We start from the raw sequence: 26924 nt of genomic DNA, 5'->3' as shown, positions 1-26924 counted from the left end.
CATTTTATGCACATTTACTGTTGTGTATTTGTGCCATAAAATATTTTTCAAGCAAGTAGAAGTTATCTACCTTAAGTCAGAGAGGGAACTCTCATAACCTCGTCCACCAGAAACCTACAATAAAAATCTGAAGTGTCCTTTTAAGTATTTATGTCCCTTAATCTTGGTGTCTTTTCGGTAGTTATTTTTTATGATTTTTGTGTTTTATTGAAAAGCTCTCCAGCCTTTAATAAGCAGTGCTAGTGTGTATGGTTCAAGTAACTCCGTGGACTCGTGTGGCTTATAATATTACATCCCTTTTATATCAGCATTGTTTGTGTAAAATAGTCCACTTGGACAAGGCTTCTTCTTCTTTTTTTTTTTTTTTTACTGAGCTGAGGATTGAGCTGGAGCTCCTTCAGCAGCTCCCTCAGCCGACATTTTTCAGGCTATTTCAAGGTTAGATTTCAATCAGCTTGCTGCCCATTTTGGAGGCAGAATGCAAATAAACTTGTGAAGGAGAGGGAAAATGAGGCAGCCTGTGGCGAGACTCAAAGTCATGAAAAAAACAAAAACGACTTGGCCTTTGTTGAAGATTACCAGCTTTCTCTTTTATTGAAAAATATAGCTGTTATTTCAAAGAAAGGAAAGTTAGGGAGGTGAATATATTAATATGAAGTGAAATCAGAATTGGGAAGAGGAATAAAAACAGTACATACTTGGCATAACAAAGCCACAGAGTAGGGGGGAAAAAAAACAACGCCTTCTAAAGATGAGCTTTGAGCCAGTTTGCTGAATTTCTTTTGCTGTCCTTATCTTTTTCTTAAGCCTCAAAAACACTGTCAGGGAGTGGAGAACTTAAGCAGACCTAAGGCAGGCAGTATTTGCAAATTTTTAACATAATTTGTTCTGGTTTACTTTGGAGTTTCCTCTCAAGAGAGAGACACAACAAATACACAAAAACAAGAAGCATTTTCAGTGCAATTTAGTAAAATTTCATAATTCTGCGATTATTCATAACGCCAACAGTTCAAACCTTGCAAGAATAATCTTCACCACAAACTTTCCATTTAGCCTTAAAGCCGCCAACATTCCTCTGGCTCCCTCTTTATTATAACAGTCGGTCACACTGCTGATTTCAAAGATCGTTCTCTGGAATTATTAATGGCACTAATTACAAATCTTGACAGCAACAACAGTGGAGGAGTGTTTCTGCTGCTCTTTTAAAATAAAAAGTAGGATTCTTTATGATAAAAATGAGGGGGGGGGGGAAAGTACTTCATCTCACAAAAGCACAGATTTCACATTTAATCATCAGAAAGATATCACAAATAGTCCACAAATTGATACTAATCTGCAAAATCAAAAATAATTAGAAATTTTTGTTCCACTGTTAAAATCGGTCATTTTTGTTTTTCTCTGGCAAAGTACCACCAAGCGAATAGCAGTTTCTAATTGCCATCAGTCGAAAACAAACCACAGTAACCATTATCTATCAGAATTTGGCAGCGATACGTCTGAAACATATTTGGGAGAAGAAATGATGGAAGCGTGTTAAGAGGAGAGGCTGTTCAATCAACACCCGGCTTTTCCCCATTTTTCTTCAGTGTACTGATCGTTTGCGAGGCGGTGCTTTGACGGTGTTGATCTCTAATCTGGAAGCACAACCAAGCTAGTTACCACGGCGACAGACCCAGGTAAGACAAGCTTCATGATACTGAATATGCCAAAAACTGGATCTGAAGTCACCTTTTCTACACTCTGCTCGCTTCCTAGCACAAACGTTTCACAAACATCACCGGTTTGTCTAAAACTGTCTTTATGAACTACACCGGCGAGGTTAAGATAGCAGTTGTAATAATTTTTGGAAGAAAATGGTTCCCTCTGCATTGTGATACCTCTGTGGGAATTCAACACGGCACAGGGAGGATTGCACATTTTGTGGAGGAGACGTTCTAAGTGACACGTCTCCGACAAAACCAAACACATTCCTGACAGATTTGATTTACGGAGCCAATTATGAGCCAATCCGGTGGGGAGGTTTTTAGTGTCTTTATCAAATTCAAACACCTTACGGAAGTCGAGCCTTGAACGCACTTGGAAATTTCCTGCAGGTAACTTTAAAGTCGGAGGCTTCTGGAAGCACGTTTGTTCCAACTCTTGGAACAACTCGGGGCGGAATGGCACAGCGTCCCGACCCTCTGTACGCACACCTGCATCCGTTCCACATCAGAACATTCAAAGCTCCTGTTTGTCAAAGGTGGCAATTAGTTTTCTAACGCAGAATTAGATTTTTTTTTTTTTTTTTAAAGGGTCACATTTCTCCCAGGTGTATTAAAAGGAAATGTATGGCTGTAGTGTACAGCAGACCCTGACTTAAAAAGCTCAAGATAAAAAAATAAAATGTCTACTTGTCTGTTGCTGGAGTAGTTCCAACTTATAAAGAGGGCAGACAAATCGGACCGGTTAAACTACCGTGTGATTTGAGAAAGTCAGCGTCTTCTTTTTGGGGGTGGGGGTCAGTTCAGCAGATATGTTCTCCTCTCAGTGCTTGGAGACCTAGCAAAAGACTTTCAGTTAACCACCTGTGCTTAAACACTGTATTTACTTTTCGGTCCCCTTTCTGCTTTCACAAACAAGCCACAGGTTGTAGAAATCGCAGCCACTGACCTCCTAATATTTCAGCTCCTCTCAAAAGCCCCCTCTACCCCACCATTAAAATGCCAGGACATGGAATGTAAGACAAGTTCACCTTGACGGACGACTTAAAACTTTTTCCACATATAGCCAAAAGTTCATCCTGCATATATGCAAACAAAAATCAGATCATAGAGAAAAAGCGTGACAAGGTGCAATAGCCTGGCTCCAAAAATGTGTACAATCTGAAAACCAACACTGTGCTGAAGAAGTTTTTGATTTAGTTTCGACATCCAGTCATGTTTGGTAGATCACGCACCTTGAATGGAAAATGCTTGGCAACTTAATTTTGTACAATTTGTCCAAATCCACCAGATTGGGGTGATATTATTTGTCCACAGGTGGTGCCTTCCTGGAGATTTAATTCTGATCTCAAAACCATTTCAAAACATTATTTTTCTTCTTGCAAAGCCACCATTTTGTTTTTTTGGATGTATGCTTAGACTGTGATGCTGAAAAATGTAATCCCTCCTTATCTCCAGCTTTCTAGCAGGCTATGGGTCAATACTGACCATTCATAAATTCATCTACACAGATAAAAAAAAAAAAATCCCTGTAATCCCAACTATGGAAAATATATCTGAGCGGACAATTAGTTTTGTTTAAGTATAACATAAAATGTTTTCCCAGAAGGTTGACGGTTTTTTTAAAAATGAAAATAAAATAATTAATACTAAAAAGGTTTGAACTAAAGCCTTGACTAAATGCAGACATTGAATCAAAAGGTGCTCAAATAGAAATCAAATAAATTCATGTATATTGGGAAATCAGGCAATTTATGACAGGATAAATACGAATTTTAACCATAACTTGGTTGAAAATTATAAAGCAAAGCATTTCAATCCATTGGCTATTTCAATTTTTAATGTTTTTTTTTACAGAGGAAAAATGCCACATTGTATGTGGAAAAAGTTTTGAGATCATCTATCAAGATTACAAAAACTTGGCATTATAAAAGGGGTGTAGGCTTTTGAGAGCCAATGTACCATCGTCCTTAATGAAGACAAATACATTCACGCATCTTCAAAAACAATCCACCATTCCTGCATATTTAAAAGAAAAGAGAATACATACACAAAAACCTCTAAAATTTACAGAAGCCCCAAGTTGCACAGCGATTCTGAGTGTCAGTTTCGTGAGAGTGCACAGAAATTGATGAGGTGTCTTCCTTGTGCTGACAGAGTCCAACTGATGTGCGAGAAGGCATTTTGCTTTCAGAAGTGATGCAGCATACAAAATCCGGTGTCTTGAGTTTAGTACTTAGCGTCATTGAGATTGATCACAGTATAGTACCATAAAATAGTCCCCCTACCAAATACATCAAAAACCTTTAAAACTCCGAAGTTCACATTTGCTTCTCAAATCAATCCCTTACAAAAACAATTTAAAAAATATTTTACAGCTGACAGATCAATTTAGGAAGGAGGCAAATATAATAGACCCACCTCAGACGTAAGAGGCTATGCTTAACTGACATCCTTATAGTATCTGTACACAAAATGATTTAAGAAAAGCAAACTCAGACATGAGCAAAAGTAATAACTCTATCTCTGTAGTGTCTACACCTTCAAACCGCTGGGATTACAAACCTATCAGTTTCATTTCTTCTTCTTTACCTCCACATTCACTGGAACTGACAACACATCCACACAGTCCGCTCTCTAATCTTGCTGCCACCTTTTACTTCCTTTTAAAATGGGTGATTTTCCCGGCTGATTTATCTTTGCCTTTATCATTTAAAACTTGTGAAAAATAATGTACTCTGAGTTGACATCTGGTAAAAAATAGCATCAACCGATCCAAACATAAAAAATAAAATAGCTGTCAGTCTTCTTGCTATGAAGTAAAAAAAGACTTAATGGGTTTTATTTATAGTGTTGATAAAACTGATCTAACATTAGACTGATCTACAGTTAGTAAAAACCTTCTCGACTCTGACTGTAATCCCCTCCTATGGTGTCTCCTAAATTCCGGTTTCTTCTGCGTGGCACAGACTTCTTGCTCAATCTAGACTCTAATCTCATCATCCTCCTGATCCATGAAGTCGAAATCATCATCCCTGTGTGGCGAACTGTACTTCACAATGTTTGTGTCGCCGTCATGGAGGTTGTACTGAGGTTTTTCCGAACCAGAGCTGGACACAGAGCAGCTGTCCGTGTGGTGGTTGTTCCTTTCTGATTCGCTGATCTCCGGATCGTAGGGATCCGCCGTGACCTTTTGCTGGAGCTGAAAATTACTGCGAGGTGGTCTCGAAGGTGCCCACTCCTCTGCGTCATCATCGTCGATGTGAGGGATGTGGGATGGCGATGCATGCTCCTCACTACCTTTGCCTTCCTCAAAGCCAAGGTCGTCCTCTTCCCAGTTTTTCTTCTCCATCACGCTGAGGATATCCCCGAGCATTGAAGGGCCCAAGTCGATGTGAAAGGACATTACGGATTCTGCTTTTTTCATCCCACCTCCTTTCGGCATGGACGGAGGCAGGTCTTTAAGTTCACCAAAGTTTCGTTCGTCAAGCTCAGCGTCCACTGTGGCCATAGCCGCCCCTCCGTTCATCGGCTTACTTTCCACCAGCGTCTTCATAGGACTGGAGGAGACACTTTTTGGCAGTTGGTTGCCCATGTTTGAACTCTTGGCGTTCAGGTAAGGCAGCGATGTGGCAGCAGAAGGTAGTGTGGGGGTCTCATACTTGTCCACTCTGTTAACAGATTGGGACCGCTTGCTGCTTCTGAAGGTGCGGGACAGCAGCCCTGGTTTGGGACCTGGTGAGTCCTCCTTTGTGTTGGACTCCCTTGGAGGTTCCCCTGATCGGGAGCTGAGAAATGAAGTGTCTCCAAAGGCGTCCCCGCCTCGACCCACGTGCATGGTGTGACGGAAGTCCCCCAAAGGAGCGCTGATCATTTCAGCTGTCAGGTCAGCCCTTGACCTCCTCTTCGACTGGTTGGAGTTGCCCGTTAGCTGCTTGAGAATAGGCATGATGGCAGTCTTTCAGTTGTGATCCAAATCAGTAACTAGGCTTTCAGTTCTTTTTAAAGTTCCTTGAGATTTGTGGGAGGTTATCAAAGCAAGTGTAATTCCAGGCGTTTAGAATTTGAAGCCATCCTGTTCCTTCAGTTCAGCTCAGTTGAAGGAATCTGTAGAATAAAACAAACCAAATGTCAATGTGAGTGTTCCTAGAAAGACCGAGGAAAAACCTGGCAGGCAACGTGGAAATTTTAACAGACATGTCAACTCTAATAAAAAATATTTAAAAAAACATCTACGAAGTTTAATTTTGTCATGCACGTAGTGATAAGCTTTTTAGAGACTAATTTTTAAAAGATTAAGCCCCTTTAAGAAGCAAATGAAAATGTTAAACTCCCCATTAATAACTTCCCCAGACAACTTTGTTAACGTATCACGTAACTCATTTGTTTCCTGATGGCTAAACCGAATGGAAACGTTTGCTGCTGTGTCCCGAAAACGAATCCTCACTTGAAGTAGTTCTGAACTGGAAAACATTTTAAATGCAAAAATCTTCAAGGGCGTTATGTAATGGTGAAGGAGGCTGTCTACAAGCACGTTTACCCAACACCAATCCACTTGGGAGGAAAAAGGGACACCATTGTAGTGGATTTCCATTCAAATTCGTTCTGTTCCTTTGATACATTTTTGTGCCCTATTTCTCGACTGTCTCCTTCTGTTTTTCCATCCACTGCAGTGTCTGCTGTGCTTTAGTTCCCATTTAGGCCCCTGACTGTTACATAACCAGAAAGAGACATTATACTGGGAGCCAGAACAACCCGAGCTTGAAATAATAGAGGAACAGGAGGGAAAAGAAGAGGAGACGGGGTCTGCAGTATTTCTTCAGCGAAGTTTAACTTAAACCACAGACTATTAAGAACAGATCCTCTTCCCTCCACGCCAGGAAAAAAAGAAAATGTGTCAACTTTGTCGTTGGCTGAAAGGTGCTATATAAATAAAGTTGCCTTGACCTAAAGTCGGGGTCTTGAGTGGAAAATATGTTACAAACAGATGCCAAAGTTTGGCGTCCAAAATGTGGCATATTTACTATTTGGCAAGTTTTGTCAGCATTTTTGGCTGCCTTGTCTTTGCTTTATTTTTTTTCATGTGGTTTTAAATTTGTTCTTAATATCACTACAGGCAATAGATGTAGCTGGAGTTAGGCATAAGCTTGAGCACATTTCAGAATTTTATTTTTTTTTTTTTTTACAAATTATGAAGTATATCCTTCAACTTCAGTTGTTCCTGATTAGCCTAATTTTAACCTCAAAAGAAATAAAATGTGTCTAGTAGCTATGACAACAAAGCTACTAGACATAGGTGTTAAATATACTCTCTTGATTTTTTTTTATTTTTATTTTTTTACCATCACTGATGTGATTTAAACAGAGCCGAACTCAAATTCAACTTTGGCTCGGGCTTTCGGGAAATCGGGTCTCGGCAACCCACTTAATGTGTGAGTCACAAGTCCACAAACTCCATGGATCTCTGTAACAAGGGTGTCAATTGTTCAAACCAGACAGCATGAACCATCATTTACAGTGTTTTCAAACTGAGGCTGAAGCCCACACTCTGAGCTTGCTTTTGAATTGCTCCCATGAATGAATAGCTGCTTTACTGAACAATATTCCTAAAGAACATCACTCATGAAATCATTTGCATTTCTGACAAGAACCCATTCAACTGGAAATGCAACTAACACCAGATGGAACAGAGCCGAGTTTGATAAATGACAGAAGTGAGTCCCACTATGTTGTTGTTTTTTTTTTTGCTCCTCTGAGAAAAGACCTGTGGTTTTTATCAACGACTTCATTCAGTATGTCTGTAGTTCTAGCACTAATGGGGAAGACGCACTGCCCTCAAAGAGGCTGAACAAAGAGCAAATGAAAATCTTTTCTCTCCACTTTGATTAAGTTATTCGAGTTCAAGCTTGCGCCACCCCATAAGAAAACTGAAATGAGCCTATTGTTAGGAAAGCTGTTTAGACAACTGGATGCAAAGCTTGTAAGCTTATACTTTAAAGCTGAAAGCACACCAAACACTCTGAACCGTGGCCCTGCAGTTACGTTAAGAGGGTGTGATATGTCGGTGTTAAACCTTTGAAAGGTTCATGCGTTCTATGCTAGCTAATTAGGAGATGTTCAACTAGTGGCTTCTGAATGCTTTTCAGACCAACGAGGACAACTCATCCAGCGTTATGTTCCTTGCCACTGCGCAGAGATTTGTATTTCTCTATGGCAACATCGGAGCAGCGTGGAGGCCGCCAATCGGACTTCCTGTCTCTAAGCCGGCCGGAGACAGCAAGAGAAAAAGATTTCATCCCCTGCATGGAGAGATCAGCTCATTTTGATGGATTAACCCTTCCTGGTGGCCTTATGCAGGGCAATGAGACGATCTCCACAGAAGAGGAATGCTTTTGAAGTGATGCGTAACATGGAGATATTTAATCTCCACATAAAAAAAAAAAAATGTCAGTGAGTTCTCAAATATCAAAAAGACCCAAAGCGAACACCTTGGGGTCATGACAGGAAATGGCCAGCTTTCTTTGCCTTTGGGTGATTCTTGATGTTTGTAGCTTTAAACTTCCCCCCCTCTTGGTTATGTGACCCTGCTATTGTAGCCCGGACAAAAAGACAAAGTATAGCCTACAGTCATGTCATATTCAATCTTAGCCTTTCAGTAAACTATAAAAGAAAAAGGGTAATTTAAGGTAATGGCAGGTCATGGCTTATTTTTATTTCAAAATAACATTTAAACAAGCTTTAAACGGCCCTTTTGTATGAAAGGGGACTTGGGGCTATTCATTTGTTTTAGAAAATGAGTCACCACTACAATTAGGGCTGCACAATATGGAAACAATGCAATTGTGATATTTCTGTTAAATATTGCAAGGACAATGCTGTTTGTGATGAACAAATTTGTCCTCACTCATCTTCTGTGTTTTCCACTGTTATTCATCCTTTTTGAGAGGCTAAGAAAGTCGGCCACCAAAATCTACATTGAGCTGAGGCATCAAGTGCAGAGCACTTATGAATGCAACTTAAATATACTGTATTTGCCAACTTAGTGATTCCATCCAGCATAAGTTATGTGTGCAACTTGCATGTGCAATGTAAGCTGCACACATTGATACTGCAATCGCAATTATGATTTGATGTGCAACAATCAAATCTGTACAATGACATTGGCTGCTTAAACTTGGGAGCAATTTGTATAAGAGAGTTTGATGGGATGATGACGTTTTAAATGGTGTCTTGCAAAAGTGTTTGCATCCCTTTTACATTTCAGCACTTTGTTGAATGTATTCCATTTTAATATGGTGGACTGGAACAAAGAAGTGCGTATTGGTGAAGTGGAAGGATTTCAAAGAATGCATTAATCAAACATTGGCTCTATGTTTAAAGGTCTGTGTCTGACGAGAAGATGAAAATTCACAGCAGTCCAAAGTATTTTGTGATTCTTAGGTGCTACCTGGACACTTTATCTATGTCTATCTGTGTATCCATCAACCTCGATTTAATTCCATCCAGCTTCCCATCGTCTTCCTTCTTCCCTGGCAGTTTTGATTACACTAACCTGTAATTGTCTCTTTATCACTACACAGTTTATTCACTGCTGTCAGAGAGCTTCTATATCTCGGCATCTAAAGATATGGGCATTAAGGATAGGCTGAGTCAATCCAACAGGCCTAATCTATTATGGACTTGCAGAGTCAAAAACTTTTAGTTTTTCTTCCAACTTCTGCCCGTTGTCAGCATGAGTGCATATTTTCTCAAAGATATTGAAAATGAAAATGTTCCGAGCTTCATTTGCTTTTCATTGCATGTAGCCCGCAAATCCCAACAGAAAGAAAAACAAACGTCTCAGCAATAGCTCACCTAAACCTGAGATTCCAGTTTGACTTCTACAGTCTTTTATTCCTCATGACTGTAAGTGAAGCGTTGCTGCTGCACATTCACAAAGCGGACCGTACTGTATTAGTCTGACATGTTTATGTAAAGGGAAAATATTTCAGAAGGCGCGATAAAAATCGTACACTTCATCTGCAAACGACTGCCCCAGTTAACGTGCCACTTGGTGACAAAGCCTTTATATAACAGTGCACTCACTGCTCCGTGTGACTCAGGCTCCAACTGAGACAAGTGGTGACAGGGCCATAAATGATTAAGAGCATCTTATGTTGCCAGCAGCCTCTGATGTGGGTAGAATGACATCACAACAACCAACACGCTCGACAGCGTTCAGGCTCGCACTTGTAATCCCACTGATCACAGACACAACACTGAGCTATCCCCACACCACTTTCTCTCCTTTAGCTGCTCAGCCCAATCACAGCAACGTCGACTCACATGAAACCAGGAGGCATAAACTGACTGCATCTTACATTTTTAACAGAGAGCGAAAAGTAATATTTTATTTAGGAGGAGGAAGCTCTCAGGGAAAAGCTACAGGGAGTCGGGAAAACAAAAAATAAAAATTACATAACAGCTCTTGAGACTTGCCATTTTCTGGTTGGTGCTGATCAATTTGGCCCTTTTGCTATAATGTACATTTGCAGTTCTGACTGGCGTCTGCAACTCGTTACAGTTATTTAGTGTACAACTAAGAACATATGTCTGAGATAACTACTGTCTTTCAGGAGAAGGTTACTTTTTTTTACTGTCTGGTCGTCTACATTGGCCCAAACTTAAAAACAGTAACTGCTTTACATCAAGAAGAACATTTCGACAGTGACAGCATTTGCTACCCTTTTTATTAAAAATAGTAAAATGCCAGAAATGTTTCAAAGCGTGGAAAGTGAGATATGCTTTTTAAATTAACATATTTAAAAAAAATTATAAACATCACAACTCCAATTGATTCAACTTCCTGGTCTCTCATCCCGCTGTCTCATTGTTTGGTGCAATGATATGCAAATGGTCAGGCCTGCTGACCAAAGCTAGAAATGACACTCCTAATCGATTAATCAGAAGCGGTGCATAACAATGTGAACTTTGTAACTCCAACAAAGAGCATCAGTAAATTTCTTTTGCAGCAGCTTTGTTGGGCCCCTGACCTTTAACCCAAATATTGGATTCCCACGTGGGGGTTGGGTCGGGTCCTGGAAGCATCACAAGTACTGGGATACTTAAAGTTTAATCCCACATAAATAATTGCAGAGAAGACAAAAACATCTGTGCTAAGATATACAAAATTGCAATCTACATGCAGTAGATTGCATGTAGATTGGGAGTGTTTAAACCAGAGCTTTATGTTCACATTTTTGCAGCTAAATCACCACCTTTCCACATTTATTCACGCTTTCAAAGAATACAAAAATATTTTCCACTACACCAGAAAATAGTGAAACAATATTTCATTTTTGTAACTGAAGTTCAAATGACTCATTTGACTTGTTTGATGTGCTTGAAAATATTCTGCTGATTTGTTACTGAAAATGTCTATGGCAAGCTATTCTTGTTCCTTGCCTACTACTCAGGTGAGGAAACCAGTTCTGCCTGATTAGCTCCATTTCTTCACTGGAAGGCAAACCCTGTATGACAAATGGTAGAGCTATCTCGAGCCGAAACAGGCGACAATGTTCAGAAAATGGCAACACTTGTTTGTCACGTAACAAACACTCAGGTATAACCCTTTACCAGGCAGATGCTCTTTTATTTTATCCTTCCCTAGAATCAAAGCTACGTCTTAGAACTAAACGAAACTGGAAATAGATTTGAAACAAATAGAGAACCTAGGTTCCAAATTACAAAAGGTCCGCTGGCAGGAGAACAAAGGGTGCATCATCAAATTTCTAAAATCAGATGCTGTATACATTTTCCAATTTCCTACTGCTGCCAGGCAGTAGTTAGACTGCTATTGTTAAACAGTGTTAAACTACTCTGTGTAGTTTACTACACTACTCTGTGTAGTTTAACATTTACATTTATTTGTCAAAACATAATATCCACACGCAAAAATATTGGTAAGCAAATAGTCACTCTCTTTCCCAGCTAATCACTGCAGACACTCTGCCTCTCTGCTGGCCAGCAGCTGAACCTATAAACAATTACTGATGTTCATAACACAGAGCAAGCAGCAGTAACTAGCACAAAACTTACTGAACATTTGCTCTATTAGAGATTGACAGAAAAATCAGCTTTGATTAAGGGACCTTAGTCAAAAACTGTTAGCTTCAAAGGTCCGGATCAGTCGTTTGCAAACTCAAAAATCCAATCCAACAATCCATGAATGCTGCAGTAGAAGGTTAATAGCAACTTGGCAACAGCACTTTATAGGACACTTTAAATATAAAATCAGAGTATAGACAGCGATGTACAGTGTCATTCAAAAGGAATGTAATTTCTACAACAAATCCAGCAATTTCTGTGGTTTATTCAGACTACAACCAAATGAAAGAGCAAGACTTTCCACACAGGAAGGCAGAGAAGAGCAAAGTTAAGTTATTTTAATCTTCATCACCAGATAAAAATAATTAATGTTCTAACTTATGCTTATAACTCCAATTTGCAGTCCTGCTAGAACAGATCAGAGATCAGTTGGCTGGGAACTTTAAGTGATCAGAAATACAACAAAGATGCTTTTTTTCTTTTTAGGAAAATGTCAAAAAAAAAATTATTAATTAAGCAAACAATGTCAAGCTGTCTTTGGAAAGAAAAATCCTAAAAGAGAACAAAATGTACTTTAAGTAATATCTCAGTTATTTTAAATGGACAAATGAAAATCACAATCAACACAAAAATGCAACTTTTATTGCTTAAGAAATCCCAGAAATAATTCTACTTTTAAGCAAACTTAAGAAAGGCAGTACAAAGGGCCAAGTTTAACTAAACCTCACCGAATAAGGAAAACATTAAATTACTGTAATGCACACTATTCTAGACAAAAGTATTTGAATCAGGTGATAAAATCTGCTCAAGACATCAATTCTAGCAAATATCACAACACTCAGAGGTCGAAAGGCCAGGAGAATAACACCTACGGCAGCGAGGTAGTTCGTCCTCCATCTGACATTTAAATGGTTTCAGATAAACTGCGGCAGATTCCAACATTTCATAGTAAAGACTTTAACTGCTTTAAAACATTACAGGCAAGGTTGTGAGTGTTTGATTTGTGTGTTAGCGTGTAGTGGATTAGCGTTCAAAGCACCATTGCCACCCAGACAAAGAAACAAAACCACAAACGGATTAACAGTGTTATTTTTAACAGGGCCTGGGCTCTTAACACGTGGAGTAAATGACCCACCTCTCCTAATTTTAACACAAACAAAAACCGTTCCGGCGTCTCTACCAAACAATCCTAACTGCAATCCTTCAATCCATTTTGGTGTTTGCTAGTGATACTGTTGTTTAAGTCTTTCAAAATGTTATATTCAGGGCTAAAGGACAACCCTCTGAACACTTTCTCTGTGTTGCCAGCCAAGCTGACCTTTTATGAAGCTGTTACTCCTGCATGGCTGGACAGAGCCCTGGGTGGGCTACCACACCGTGCTGGAGACACAGAGGATTTTCGGCTCCAAAAAACAAACAGATAAAATTTTTATCGCAGTTTTCCCACAACACGTCTAAGAAAATATCTATGGGTAAAAAAAACAACAAAACACATCGTCTTTGTCAAAAATCCCAAATAAGGATTAAAGGGCTGAGAGGCTTTTTTACTTGTGGGTCAGAATTTGGGATTTTTCTGGCACAGATGGAAGCACTGAAAGTACGCAACGGGGCAGCAAAGAGAGGCAAGATTCACTAAATAAAGCCAGCACACTGACAGACGTTCTTTCACCGGGTCCCACATGAAATATATCCAACCCTCATTACAACTACAGTGGATGGATTGTGCTAAACTCTGTGTGCACAGGAGTGTACTTGTGTAATCATCAAAATCCTTCCACTCAGTCGAGGACAAACCGACCAGTTTCACGCTTGGTACCAGGAGCCAGGATAAGAGCCAAGTGGTTAAATAAATCGTCCAATAGCTGTTGGACAATGCAACAAAGCTGAATTTCTACAGAGGATTGTAGTTTGAAAGAGACAAATTACATAATGCATTGTCGAAGCAAGAATGCCAGAGTCACAGTTGGCTTGTGCTGTAGTACAGTTTGTAGATTTGAATTTAGCTACAACAATGGCTAGTGTTTCCCTGGAGAAAAAAAGTCACCAAGAAAGAGATTTTACAAAAGATAAAATATGACCCAAAAGATACGTGATGAGAAGAATGCAAAAGAAGAGCACACACAGCAAGTCTGGTAAAGATCTGCAGGAGGCCTTTCACTGCGACTGGATGATAAGTGACTGGGTCAACCTCTCAACGGCTTCTAGGCTTTTTTGTCAGCAGCCTCCCCACTGATGTTAAAACACACAACCACAGCTATAAAAGGCCTCAAGCAGAAAGGCTCGACCAAAACACTGTGTTAATAAACCTCCATGGTGTTAACTTTAATGACACAGACGGAAACCAACAAACAGTCACTGACAATAAAGAGGCTCTGGTAAAGGGGAGTCAGTTTCCCCCTTTACCAATTCATAGCCCTGTATGGTTCCTAACCCTACCCTTGTTTCCTTTCTACCCACTTCCATTTTGCCCCATTAAACAATCCATTACGCACCCATCCACTAAAACCATTGCGTCTCAGTTTATAAACTTCTGAATAGCCAGTTTATGACTAATACACAAATACTAAAATTATCTTCACAGTCAACATAATATTATTTTACAATGAACAGAGAGAAAATTCACTTCACATTCCTTAGGGAAAAAGTTATATTGATTATGCTTTGAATTACACAGGAATCTGAAAGTGTATCTCGTTTACCACTTTGGGTTGCATTTCAATGCCAATCCTTGGGGTTAGAATCAATGACATCAACACCTCAACCAACCAATCAGGGACAATAGAAAGACTGAGATGGTTTGCACCTTTGTTTTGTTCCCCACACATTGCAATTTAATTCCTTCCTACTTGGATTGTGATCCTGCCAATAAAACGTTTCACATTAATGCACTAATACCGTCGTAAAGCAATTTAAATTTCCTTAAAATGAAGAATGTTAAACTATTTGTTGTTTTTTTTGCTAAGTGACCTCTGGCAGATACCGTTCAGTGAAGTCAGATATAATTATCGTACAGTGAACTATCAGTAAATTAAGAAAAATTAATCTTAAGAATGGTTTGTCCACGAGGCTACAGAATGCCTCTAACAAGGCAGTTATGAAGTGAGTCATGGTCAGAACAAAACTTCTGGATTCAGATTGCTGTGTATTTGAACTCTGGTGACAAGATATTTGGTCAGTTTGATAGACTTGTATTGTTTTTTGTTTGTCAGCACATTAAATAGATTTCAGTGACCACGAGGTCTCTGGTCAGGGTCGTCATCATGGTAGCCTTGCAAGAGAGAGGATTTTGTGGGAAATGTGAGTTAATTAATATCACCATGGCAATTCTCAATAATAATATCACAATTACTGAATAGCACCTAATCTTGTGCAGCCCTAACCAGCACTCTGACAGAGAGCATTCAAGTTTACAAAGATGGCCATATCTGACAAGTCCCCAGCCTAAAGATTAAGGTCTAAACACGGCTCCTCTTATTCTGAAAAGCAAATTGTCAGTATAATTGCAATGTTACACATCCTTTATTTACATCCCGCGTAGTCCTGTGGACACGCATGCTGTGAGCGAGCATGTATTTAAGTTGTTCTGAATGCCAATCTTAATGAATGTTCCTCCAAGTAACCAAAGGGAAATCTCATCTCAGATGCTCGGCTCAGTGGGAAGCGGCTGATCGGTGTAATAATTTAATGAGCTACAAATGAACACTGCAGTTAGCTTCATTAAAAGCCGAAATAAGCTCTACAAGTGGTGATTTAACCATTTCAGTGAGGAAAAATAAAAAACAATAAAACACATCCCAGTATGAACCTCTTGACTTTTTAAACCTAATAAAAAAAAGGGGCTAATTTATTAAACACTCAAAAAAGGACTTTAGAGAAAAATGCTGTGCTTTCAAACAACTCCAGGAATCTTTCATTTATTTAAGTCTTAAAAGTTTGTTTTCTATTTCTGCCCAGTAAAGGATTTCCCCCTCTAGCACACAGAGTGTTCTGTTCCATTTCATAACTGGCTTTAATTATTTATAATTCAAACGTTTTTAATTAGTGGCAGGCCAGGGCTACATGAAGGCCAATTTAACTGAGAGCACTTCACTACGGAGTCCTGCAGAAAGAGGTTTGGTTTGACCAAAATATTATCTTGATTGACCATATGTCGCTTCAAACCCATTTACACATAAGTGAGCACTATTAGTGCCCTTGCAGATGTGCAAGACAATAATGTCATGCGGAATCATGCATCCCCAAAGGACCATGAAAGCTGGTGTTGTAGCAGTGCTCAGATAACAAACCAGATGGCTCTTTGATCTTATTTCCTGAAGCTGTGGCATCTTTAATTTCTATGAATAAAAATGAAAAATTGTCCCGCAGAGCTGACATTAGTTTGCTTTTCTTTTATTCCTAATCATATGTGGTAAACGACCAGACATTGTAAAATACTTCAATGTTCATAACACAACCAATAGCACAGATTATCAAGAATCAGATTAGCCACAGCACTTGAATGAACCGAGACTTTTTTTTTCCGAATATGAACAACATGGGTTCCTGCTCTATGGTTTCGCCAGCTCACACCTTCGGTTTTAACGGTAGATGTGTCTGCCCAGAGGCCCACACCTTAATAGCCAAGTAGGGCTGACCTCTCGTAACTTTGGGACATCCGAAGGGATCTCACTGCAGATTTACAAAGTGTGCACATTCAAAAGAAACTTACAGTTTACTAAAGGCTTAAGCACACACCTTAGATGAGGGACACAGAAAAACTGCACCTTGCACAGCCCTTCAGTTGAGTCTCAGTGAGGAACATCTGCCAAGACCATATCAACCAGGAAGCATCAACCAATCAAAAGAGGTCATGTGCACACACATTAAGTTCTGGGTTATGTTAGAGACCAATTAATTTAACATGCATATTTTCAAACTCTGGGAGGAAGTCAGAGTACTCCGAGTAAAAAACGAGCCTGAAAGTGGCAATTCTGTAAACTCCATGCAGGAAAACAAGAGGATCTTTTTAAATGGATGGCACCAGTGCAATAAACGCCACCTTGCCGCAATTAGAAAAATATGTTATTTTTTTTAACTAAACACAGTCTGCTGATGTGCTTTGCACATTCAAGGTTTTTTACAAACCCATCTTATTTCACAGGAAAAAAGGCAGTTTCGCTCAGAATTATGACATAATGAACATTCATCACTAAACCTTTTGATAATTAATTGTGGATTATTTTAATTAAAAGAGAATAAAGTGATTAACCTTCATGAGCTTGCATTTAGTCTCCTAGAGGAGAGACTCCAATGTGGCTTCATATAAACACATTTATGAAATGACTTGAAATGGCAGAAAAGCATCTTCCTTAGGAATGATGAATGTTTTAAAAAAGATGTGAAATTTTGTCGGGACTAAGTTCATTTGCTGGCAGAGTAAAATCTAGCAGGCCATTTAAAGTGGCCTGCTAGATGAGGGTAGTTTTTGCTAAAGACTTTGGTAAAAAATAAAATAAAATAAACAAATAAATTACCATAGTTTTGTCACATTTTATAGTTTAGAATTTTGCCAATAATTCAAATATTTTTGGAGACAGACAGATGGCTAGATCCAACCATATCTGTATTTATGAGTTTCAGCACTTCATCCCTGAACTCTGCGCTATTTTCAAAGAAGGAAGTGCTTAAACAATGTGCAAATCATTGCGGTCTGTACAGTATGTGTGTACATGTGACACAGAAAGTCACTCCTTTGGGAAACCCAGCTGCCAAAGGGAGGAAACAATGTAAAATTAAAATTTTTTGATAATGTTATTTCCTCATTAAAAGCATACAATGTTGCCTTGAACATTCCAAGTTCAACATTCATGCATGTTTGAGAAATCCTTGAATCTCCCTTGGCAAAGTTATTCAGGGATGCCTAAACACTTGCTCCCACAAAGCGATAAATATTTTCACAAAGCTCCTCCTCAGAGCTGCAGTCTCAGCTTCCACCTGACTAGCGGCAGCAGCAATTAGCAAACACCTGATGGAACTGTGCGACTGTCTGTATGATTAGCGGAGCAAGGGACCAATTTTAAGGTGTCAAACTATAAAGTCAAATTGCTTTTAAGCCATGTTTGATTGAAACTATAACAGTTACTCAATTGAGCTATAAAATGGCACCATGTGCCTGGAAAATACGCAACCCCCGCCCCCGACCGTTTTAAGAGTCACACAAAAAAAGCTTTTAAGAAAAAAAATAAATAAATAAATCACCTCGCGTTTTACTTGCAGTGTAATTAAACCCTTCTTTAAAACTGGAGTATTTGTTGGCCGTAAGAGAAAATTTCCAAATCCTAAGCTTTCCCCTGAATCCCAACTTGATTACGTTCAGCAGCTCTCTGATGTCTCATTAGTTACAGCTTATAATACAAAATGTTTTTCTTGTATTAAAGATATTTCAGATACCACTTTGATCCAACTTTTATTTTCCAGAAAGCTGTGAGCATTCGTTGTAATTAATCTAGCAGACTAAATTCAGTGGCTGAGATGAGTGTTTAAAGTCCATCAACAATCACTTGCACTGCCTTGAACATGTTCAAAGGTTGGCACAGATAAGTGGAGATACACGCCCTTGTAGTTCCAGTTAATAAAGAAAAAGAAAAAAAAAATCTCCAACAAAAATCACAACTATGTCACAAGGAACAAGAACGAAAAAACAAAAAACAAAAAAAGAACAAACCCTTCTGACACACCCAACACGCACATGTGAACAGGATATCAAAACAATGCACATGCACACACATTCATGAAAGATGAGGGTAAAAGGTGACACCCCTTGATTCACAGTCATTAAAACAGTACAACAAAGGCGATCTTTATCTGTTAAGGTATTGTGATTTCACCGCAGTCCATTCACAGAGCAGCGCTGCTGACCTGAATATATCCTCTAGAGGCTCAGGAAGGAAGATGTGAGAGTCTTTACTCATATAGACTAAACGTTTCTCACAGGATTATTAAACTGTAATATAATAGTACCTCTTAGAACTGATACTATTGTATCTCCAGAACAAACTTCTGGTATGATTTTGTCACTGAGCTGACTCAAAGATTATCACAGTTACACAACCAGTCCTCCTTTGTCTTTGAGAAAATAACCACTGAGGGTTTTCTTTTGTTCACATGACATCCATAAACAACGTGGGTCCATTGGGGAAAAGGCAAGGACTGGTTACTGGGTTCAAGATGTACCAACAGGTATTGTTTGGAAAACGGCTAAGAACTTTGGTCATACTGTTCCTATAGCTTAGAGTTATTTTAATGAGATGCTAAATAAGTGTCAGAGCAAGAGAGTATCCCATCATGAAGAAAACGTATAATCCCAATTGTTTTTGGTCAATGTTGAAAATGCATTTATTTTGCCTCCATGTTTTTTTTTTTAATGGCATATCATTTATACGTGAAGGATTGAGTTGTTTTAAATAAGAAATACCCCAGACATGTTTTGTTTAGGCATTTACTTAAAATTTAATAAGATGACGGAACTTCAAATTATTCATGGAAAATCAGTCTATTGGTTGACATATTCCATGGAGCATATAAAATATTTCAAAGATAATAAAGCTATCTAGGCACAATGTTACCTGCTATTGGCTAGTGTTTGTAAAGAGGCCAAACCGAAGAGTAGCATTGGTTTTCTCTGAAGCTCATTGGCTGTAACCCCAAAATCAGCTCGATGCTATGTGTTACCTTCTGAGGTTGTGGCAGAAACTGTGTGTATTAATGCATATAAAAGTTGGTGTTTGAACTATGAAAGCAGGCAGTTATAAGCGTTAAATAGGGTCTCATGTATTTGAGTATTTTAGCTATACGCAGACAGTCATGGTCCCTCACCTCTGCGAATACCGAGGTTCTTAGTGTAATGTAACAATATTTTGAAAATAAAATTCAGCTCCTACATATTCAGTTTTTTTAAGATTATTTGCTTCTGGACAACCATGTTTCAACAAAACAGCAAAGTCTGAAAAATCACGTTTTTTTATCCGCATCGGTCTTAGAATTCAAAGTGTTCCCAAGTACATTTTGTGTAAATCCTGTCAAAATAAGATTTATTTTGTTTGTTGCTTTTTTGACTTAAAGTTCTCAAACTTTGAGACTCTTCTAATCCACCTGTAAACATGCTGCACAGTCAAGTCATCCAGCCAAAGCCTGAGGAAATGGCTATATGACTGAGTGGATTAAGGTGTATAATAATGGCATATAACGAGATCAGCATTGTTAAAGATCTTGCTGATGTCAGTACTTTGACTTTTAGGCTTTCTTTCTGACCTCAGCAACAAATCCAGCACTTATCTTTTCTAACTGATTTTTTTTTTAAAGATTATAAATTGCTCAGCTTTAAGCATCTGATAAGATGCTTTACATGCAAATCTCACAATTTAGAAAAAGAAAAAAAGTCTCCTTTGAGAGTTTTTAGTATGTTTTGTAGCTACGGCAATGTCTCGCAAAAATGTAGTGTTTTAAAGGCTAGATCCGAGAATAAAAATGCAATTGAAGATGTTTTCTTTCAACTTCTCAAAACACTATTGAGACTTTAAAAAAAATCTATTCTTGAGTTGGAGGAAAAATAATGTAAAAGTCTCTTGGAAACTCCAGAGATTATGGAATGTAGCAGTGGGAGGTTTGTTAAATTGTTTCTCCTCAAAAGGACTTGGTGAGTAATACTTAACTGCAAAATGTTAAAGAATGAGCCCCAACCCACTGACATTTTTCCTTCCCTCCATGCCATTACCACATGACTGAATGCTTCTTACAAAGTCAAAATACCAGATAAAATAGGTGTTTAAAAGTACGTTTCTGTGATTTTGCAATACTAAGAAGGGCTTTCAGCAAATGAAATGGAGAGAGGTGTGCCTCCAGATGATTGGCATTCAGCAGAGATTTCAAAGCAGCTTGTGCTGGAACAGCCTTTTACATCAGACTAGGCGACCATCCGGACCGGTTCAACTGCATGCTAAAACACTGAAAGCGATGATGACTGAAGAAAGTGACTCAAACTTCGCATATAATTGTACCATTCAATCAGGTACTTCTAACAACTGTGAAGGAGGAGCTGGTAAAAACAGTCTTGTTGTTTAGCATTATAACATTCCTGTTTAACAGGTTACTGTCTTCTGTCTTCTACAACAGAGATGCAAATGATAGCAACCAAAACAGGCAAGGATTAGAGGATTGGATGTCAAGTCAGGTTCTTACGGAAAGGAAAAATGAACTTGACCCTTGAGAACAGATTTAAAGTAATTATGTGCAATGACAGTATGAAGAAACTCCAAGAAATGGCTTAGGTTGCTCTTTAGCGTGTCCAGGCAAAGCGAGTTTAGGCAGCAACAACCAACATAATAACGCGAGCGAGACGCTACAAGGCAATGACTTGTGAGGGTTACCAGGAGAAACATCTGTGTTTAGGGAACTTCCAGATTAATCAATGGCAGTTGCTTCCTCTTTTATAGTCACTGACTGGGGGACTTCTGGATTCAGAATTATTTTTTTTCCCCAAGTCACTCACACATGAAGACATTGACTGTTCAGAGATAATTCAGACATCCTAAGAAGCTTTTGTTTTAGTTGGTGATCTGAATCCTGTAACAGATGGAAAATGAGAGCTCACAACTTTTCTAAATCATGCTATAATCTATGCCTGGGCAGAACCGCTGTCACAAAGGGTTTTACAACGTTTGGAAACATCTAAAATTGCGTTTCTTTTTCACAGTTTCAAGTCCTACTGGGACTCTTTCCGGGAACCAAGTTGGTTTTTCTGAGGCAATTATTATTCTACTGTATATACCAGAGTATAGATTGGCTACCTTGGGTAGAAATTTACCTCAGAAAAAGGTTGAGAGGAAACATTGGTGGCTGACGATGTTGTAAAACGGGAGAGCAAATTTGAAAAAACAGAGCACAACCACCCTATTTCCCACATTGGTAGCCCACCAAAATCACATCAAATAAAGCACTCTGTCTGATGTATGGGTTCACCACTGCTATCAAACAATAACCTTGAAACAACATTGTAAGGATATACGTCTCCCTGGTGTACCATAAGGAGTTTGATAGAGGTGGCATTTAAAGAGTTTGCAGTTAAAATTAGTTCGAAAAACGGTCCCTAGGATGCTGTTCTTAAAAGTGGCAGGTAGCAACAAACGCTTGTGTGTGTTTGCATGCCACTGGGAGGCAGTTTGATTGCAGACCGGTTACAAGTCTGTGTCCCCTGTGACCTACACCTAAAATGCAGTGAGAAGTATTCTGCTGCATTTTATAAGATAGATACATTAGTACGACACTTGACGGAACTAAAATAGATTCTTTTCATTTTACCTGTCCAACTGAAAAGCTCATGTAAGAAACGACCTGGCTTATTTCCAAATTAGACTGAAACGAATGGAATGAATTGTATCTGACAAATTAAAGAGGTAAAGGAGAATGGGACTAAAACTTTGAAATGATTTAATAGAAGAAAAAAAAAAAACATACAATGGAAATTAGTAAATTTTTAGTGCAATCAGATTTCTTAAGGTCAAGAAATGGTACGGGAAAAAAGATAAGCATGTTGTTCCATTATTTAGCCGCTTATCAGTAAGAAGTAGCATTTTTTTCATTTACCAGGAAAAGTTTACACCTGAAATGAGTTGAATTTTTTTTATCAGTTCACGTTTATACTGCTTTTCCTTTCTCTTTCACACTTTTGATCATTTGAGGGCCGAGGCCTGTTTGCAGCCATCTGTCGGAAACCAGCATTTCAGGCTTTTAAAAATGTTTATTTGCTGACGTACACATAAAAACAACCCTGTGTATCCTTAACGGATAGTCTACAAATGAGATACTGCTGTGTGTGTAAAGTTCATGCTCCTTTCGGTCACTTCTCCACGATTCTTTGATTATTTCGTTTATTGGTCACACACTGTCCACAAGAAGCCATTTAAGTATATGCGATGCGTTTCAACAAATTCACCGCATGTAACTTCGCAGAGCGCATGAGAAACTGCCCGAAGTTACGGTTTCCATGAATCTTTGCATGTCTGTCTCCAACCCCCACTGCAGCACACCTCCTCCTAATATAAAACTGCAGTGACCTCAGTGCAGCGCAGTCAGAGTTGGGAAGGTGGCCAACTTGCTCACAGCAGCAACATCCTCCCCAAGCAAACTCAAACAGCCTTGGCAGCTAAAAGAAGCTACAGTCAGAGATGACACACAGCCGTAGTCCCCCCCTCCCAACCAACCCCAGTTCTCTCCTATGACACAACAGATTTTATTGGAGAGACATCTGCCTGCCAGCTGAAAAGAGGCCATAATGTAAGGTAGCTGAAAAAGGCCTGGAGTGTGTGCAGTAACGCAGAGACGAGAAGGACAATCCCGGGTTTCTGGTTTTTATGACACAGAGTTGTTATTTCTGGATAATAAATGATTCATCAAACAAAGTGAACACTACTGACTGACCCCGAGGGCCGTTGTTAAGGCGTGGTTAAACATTTGTATGTAAGAGGAAGTCAGAGGAGTTGTGCATGGCCCATTAGCTTATAAGTCTAGTTGCCCATGGAGACAATTTAACCATGAACAGAGAGGGGTAGCGACTGATGAAAAGACGGCAATAATGACACGGAGCAGTGTTAAGTTGTTCTGGACTTTACGGTTAGTCTATAGTGCTTTTAACAACAACAAGATAGAAGGGGGTACTTTGAGTTTATGTGTACTGTAGTGTTGTCTATAAAAACATTTTGCAGCTCATCAGACAAAACGACCAAAGAGAAAACACAAAGAAACTGGCTAATGGTCCAGGGGTTTTAGAAAAAGGTAGACTCCCAGAGACTTTACAGTGCTTTGCTGTCTTACAAACCAGCCGACGAGTAATAATGTTACATAACTTTCAGTGAGGGGAAACTGATGCTCAGGGAATCCATCTGTCCCAACTATGATTAAATCATATCCTGTCCTGGAGCTGGAAATAGTTTTTGGGACAAAAATTCCACGGTCTGTGGCTCAGTTCCAATTATTTATTAAATAAGATAGTTATTAGTCATATAGAACTTATCTACATGCCTGTTGACTTGTCTTTAAAGTAAGCGTTCCAAATGTGAAATACACCACATGTATTATTTAATGTACTTATTCATTCAATCTGCTTGTTGTGTCTCTGGGCTTGGATCAAACTCTGGCAATTACTTGACTTCCAGTTTACATTATATTACAATATTATAATGCATTAAAATCTCCTGATTTTATCATTTTGAGCAAAAATATATTTGATGTTTATTGCATCAACATTGTCCATACTAAGGTTCAAGGTTCAAGGATGGACAACATTTGACCTTTTTTGCTCTCCATAGTTTGGAGAGCTGTAGCAACCCATTTTCAGAAGACTTAATTAGTGGGACTATCTGCCAAGATGGCTAGCCTTGAGCCTGCTGCTTAACAAATATAGATATGAATAATTAGTGCCTTCTTTCAACCAGCTGACCAGCAGTGTGCAGCAGCAGGTTGGGGTTGAGTGGTTAACTTATTTGACAAATAAACTCATGTTTTTTGTTTGGTTTTTTTAGCCTACGCAAAGTCCATATTTCATCAGAAGATTTAAATATTTTCAGTCTTGACATCCCAATTTACCAATTATGTATAGCTGGAATGTCTTTCTGTTTCAATGGAAAATACACTGACCTTATGGGCTGAATAAAGGGACGATTTAATCTAATCACAAAAAGGGTGCTTCACAGTTAATGCTTTCAAAAATCTGGAATTTTGGTGACTTTGGGTCAGAAAACTTCAGAGTATCTTAGTACAATGCTCTAATTGTTTCGAAAGACAACTTTAAAAAAAATTGACATATCTTGCTTAGTCTACAAAGGTTTACCGATATCTCAGCCCATCACATGCCTATTTCAACATCCTTATCCCAATTCGAACTGCGATAGAAAAACAGGTCCAAATTGGGATTGTCCAGTGTCCAGACTTTAATTCTTATTTGAAGCAAAACGGCTTTGAGTTAAATATGAGCTTTAGATGTTTCACAATTTTGAAACAACTTCCGTTTTAAAAAAACAAAACAAAACTAAAACAAACTAAAACTCATAAATAATGTCTGTAAATACAGAAAATAACCAACTGGTAACGTAAACAAAGATTTTACTAACCTGAGCAAAAATGTTTGACCTACACCATTTCAAGCAGTATTAAAAAGTTAATGCTCTTCTAGATTAAATAGCTTATTTCGACATCAAAACCTCCTGAGGGTTTAACTAGTGCACCACTGGTGTGTTTGGCAATCTGTCCTGTGTGAATTAAAGTTCTCTCAGGCACCTTTGGTCAAGAGGAGCCCAAAAGTAGCTGAAAAGTTTACTTGTACCTTGGACAAGTTTATTGTCCATTTCCAAGCGAGGCAGCATGCCAAAGCTAATCAGAAAAGCTATGCGACATTTTAGAAGAGGTAACCCATAAGAAACGAAAACTAAAGTTGTTTGGGTGAAGTATGTACAATATTATGTCCACACATAGAATGAAATACTTAAGTTTCACGTAAAATCAATGAATAACAAATGCCCACAAAAGGGAAATTAAATGTGAGGACGTTTTTTCAATAGATACCCAACTTTTAACGGCCAGATTGGTGATGAAGGACAGAGAGGACGCCAGAGGGCTCATTGTTTGGTCCCCCATATGGGACAAACATGATCCCGATGAGACTGCCAGGCGCTGATTGTCCACAGGGAACATTTGAGATTCAAATGAGATGCAGATCTCACACCGCTGGGTTTTAGTTCAACCTACGTTCCTAACTTCACGAAAGGGCACGAAACCAACAGTGGGCCAACAAACCAAGTCATTACAAAGCAGCACTCTCCCCAAACAAAGCAAAATTAGAAAGGTTAGTGCGCAGTCAGCTTCTAAAACATGAGCTACACATTATGGAAAGTTACCTTTCTCCTTCAGCTTCCAGGCGTACAAAAAGTTCAAGGCAGTATTCCTTTCAACTTTCCGTAAACACGAAGCAAAACTGCGAGCAGTAAGTTGCCAGAAGTCTCGTTTAGTTTCCTCAGAGGAGAAAAGACAGCAGAGTTGTGTCAGGGTTATGGTCTGTGTGTGTGTGAGCGTGTGTTTGCTCCAACGTCCGTTTACTCCGCATCTGCGAGGCACACAAAGCGGCCTCCTCTCCCCTCAAAGAGCACCACCCCCCCGCTAAGATTTAAAGGCACAGCGTCCTATTTAGCCACAGTACGTAACAATAGACTCAACTTCAACTTGGTGGGTGATGGGGCTCCTATTTTAAATATAGGGCCTGTCTACTTATCTCAGGGCAAGAGTAATACTTCTCTCCATTATGTCATGTTAGCATCTTAGGAACGCCACAACACAAACACATATAACCAAATAAATGCTACATGCTGTACAAAAGAACCTGGATCTGGATGGATTAATGTTGTTTGGCTCTACATTTGGGCTGTCATGCCTTGAAAATGTTTCTTCTGCAGCTTAGATATGGGAACAATAACAGCTGTTAGTACAGGTTAATACACAAATCTGGTTATCAAGAATGTTTGGCAAAAAATAATCATTATTTAAAAAAAAAAATCAAGTCCCATTTGTAGTCTTCTGAAGGGTAGACACAGCAAACATATGGAAGAAGATGCTCTGCTTTTTTGCCTTCATGCTTTGTGTTACAGAAAACCACGTCACAATAAAATGTGGTGGTGGCAGTATCATGCTGTGGGATGTTTCTCCAGTAGGATCAGAGAAACCAGTCAGACATAGTGGGAATTGAGCTAAAATCCCTTAAATGCAGGGTGATACCATTAAACCCTTAAAAGGCTTAAGGGTATAAATATGGTTTTAAGCGCACTATGCTTCATTAGGTGCATTTTTTGTCATTGTAGCTGTATTAAAAGCTGGCTGTCACAGTAATTGTGGGAGACGTAATGTCATGAACTAGCCAGTTATTTCTGAGTGTTCACAGATTGTGTTATAGAAATGCCTATTATTGTTTTTGTTTTTTTTGCTTGTTGTATTTTTTTACTTTAAGCAATTATATACCATCGAGTGTGTAAAAAAAATATTAAGACCCTTTTTTTAAAACAGCATGTGTTTGAGTTGTTAAAACAACCATCTGGTCGTCAGGTGTGAACCTTAACCCGA

At 38.9% G+C, this 26924-nt stretch overlaps 1 protein-coding gene across 1 annotated transcript; it reads right to left on the bottom strand.

Moving 5' to 3' along the window:
* Positions 1-564: 564 nt before the first annotated feature.
* On the bottom strand, positions 565-25951 carry cdc42ep4b (CDC42 effector protein (Rho GTPase binding) 4b). Its single transcript, XM_008437267.2, has 2 exons — positions 25712-25951; positions 565-5807 (listed from the first exon to the last, which is right to left on the bottom strand). The coding sequence occupies exon 2, from the start codon at positions 5647-5649 to the stop codon at positions 4684-4686; it is 966 nt and encodes a 321-aa protein (XP_008435489.2). The 5' UTR covers positions 5650-5807; positions 25712-25951; the 3' UTR covers positions 565-4683.
* Between the last annotated feature and the right edge of the window lie 973 nt (positions 25952-26924).

This window comes from Poecilia reticulata, chromosome 19 (genome assembly GCF_904066995.2).
Source record: "Poecilia reticulata chromosome 19, P_reticulata-male-v2, whole genome shotgun sequence".
Taxonomy (NCBI): domain Eukaryota; kingdom Metazoa; phylum Chordata; class Actinopteri; order Cyprinodontiformes; family Poeciliidae; genus Poecilia; species Poecilia reticulata.
Note: the sequence above shows the minus strand (reverse complement) of the source record. Positions and strands in the feature narration are given on the sequence as shown.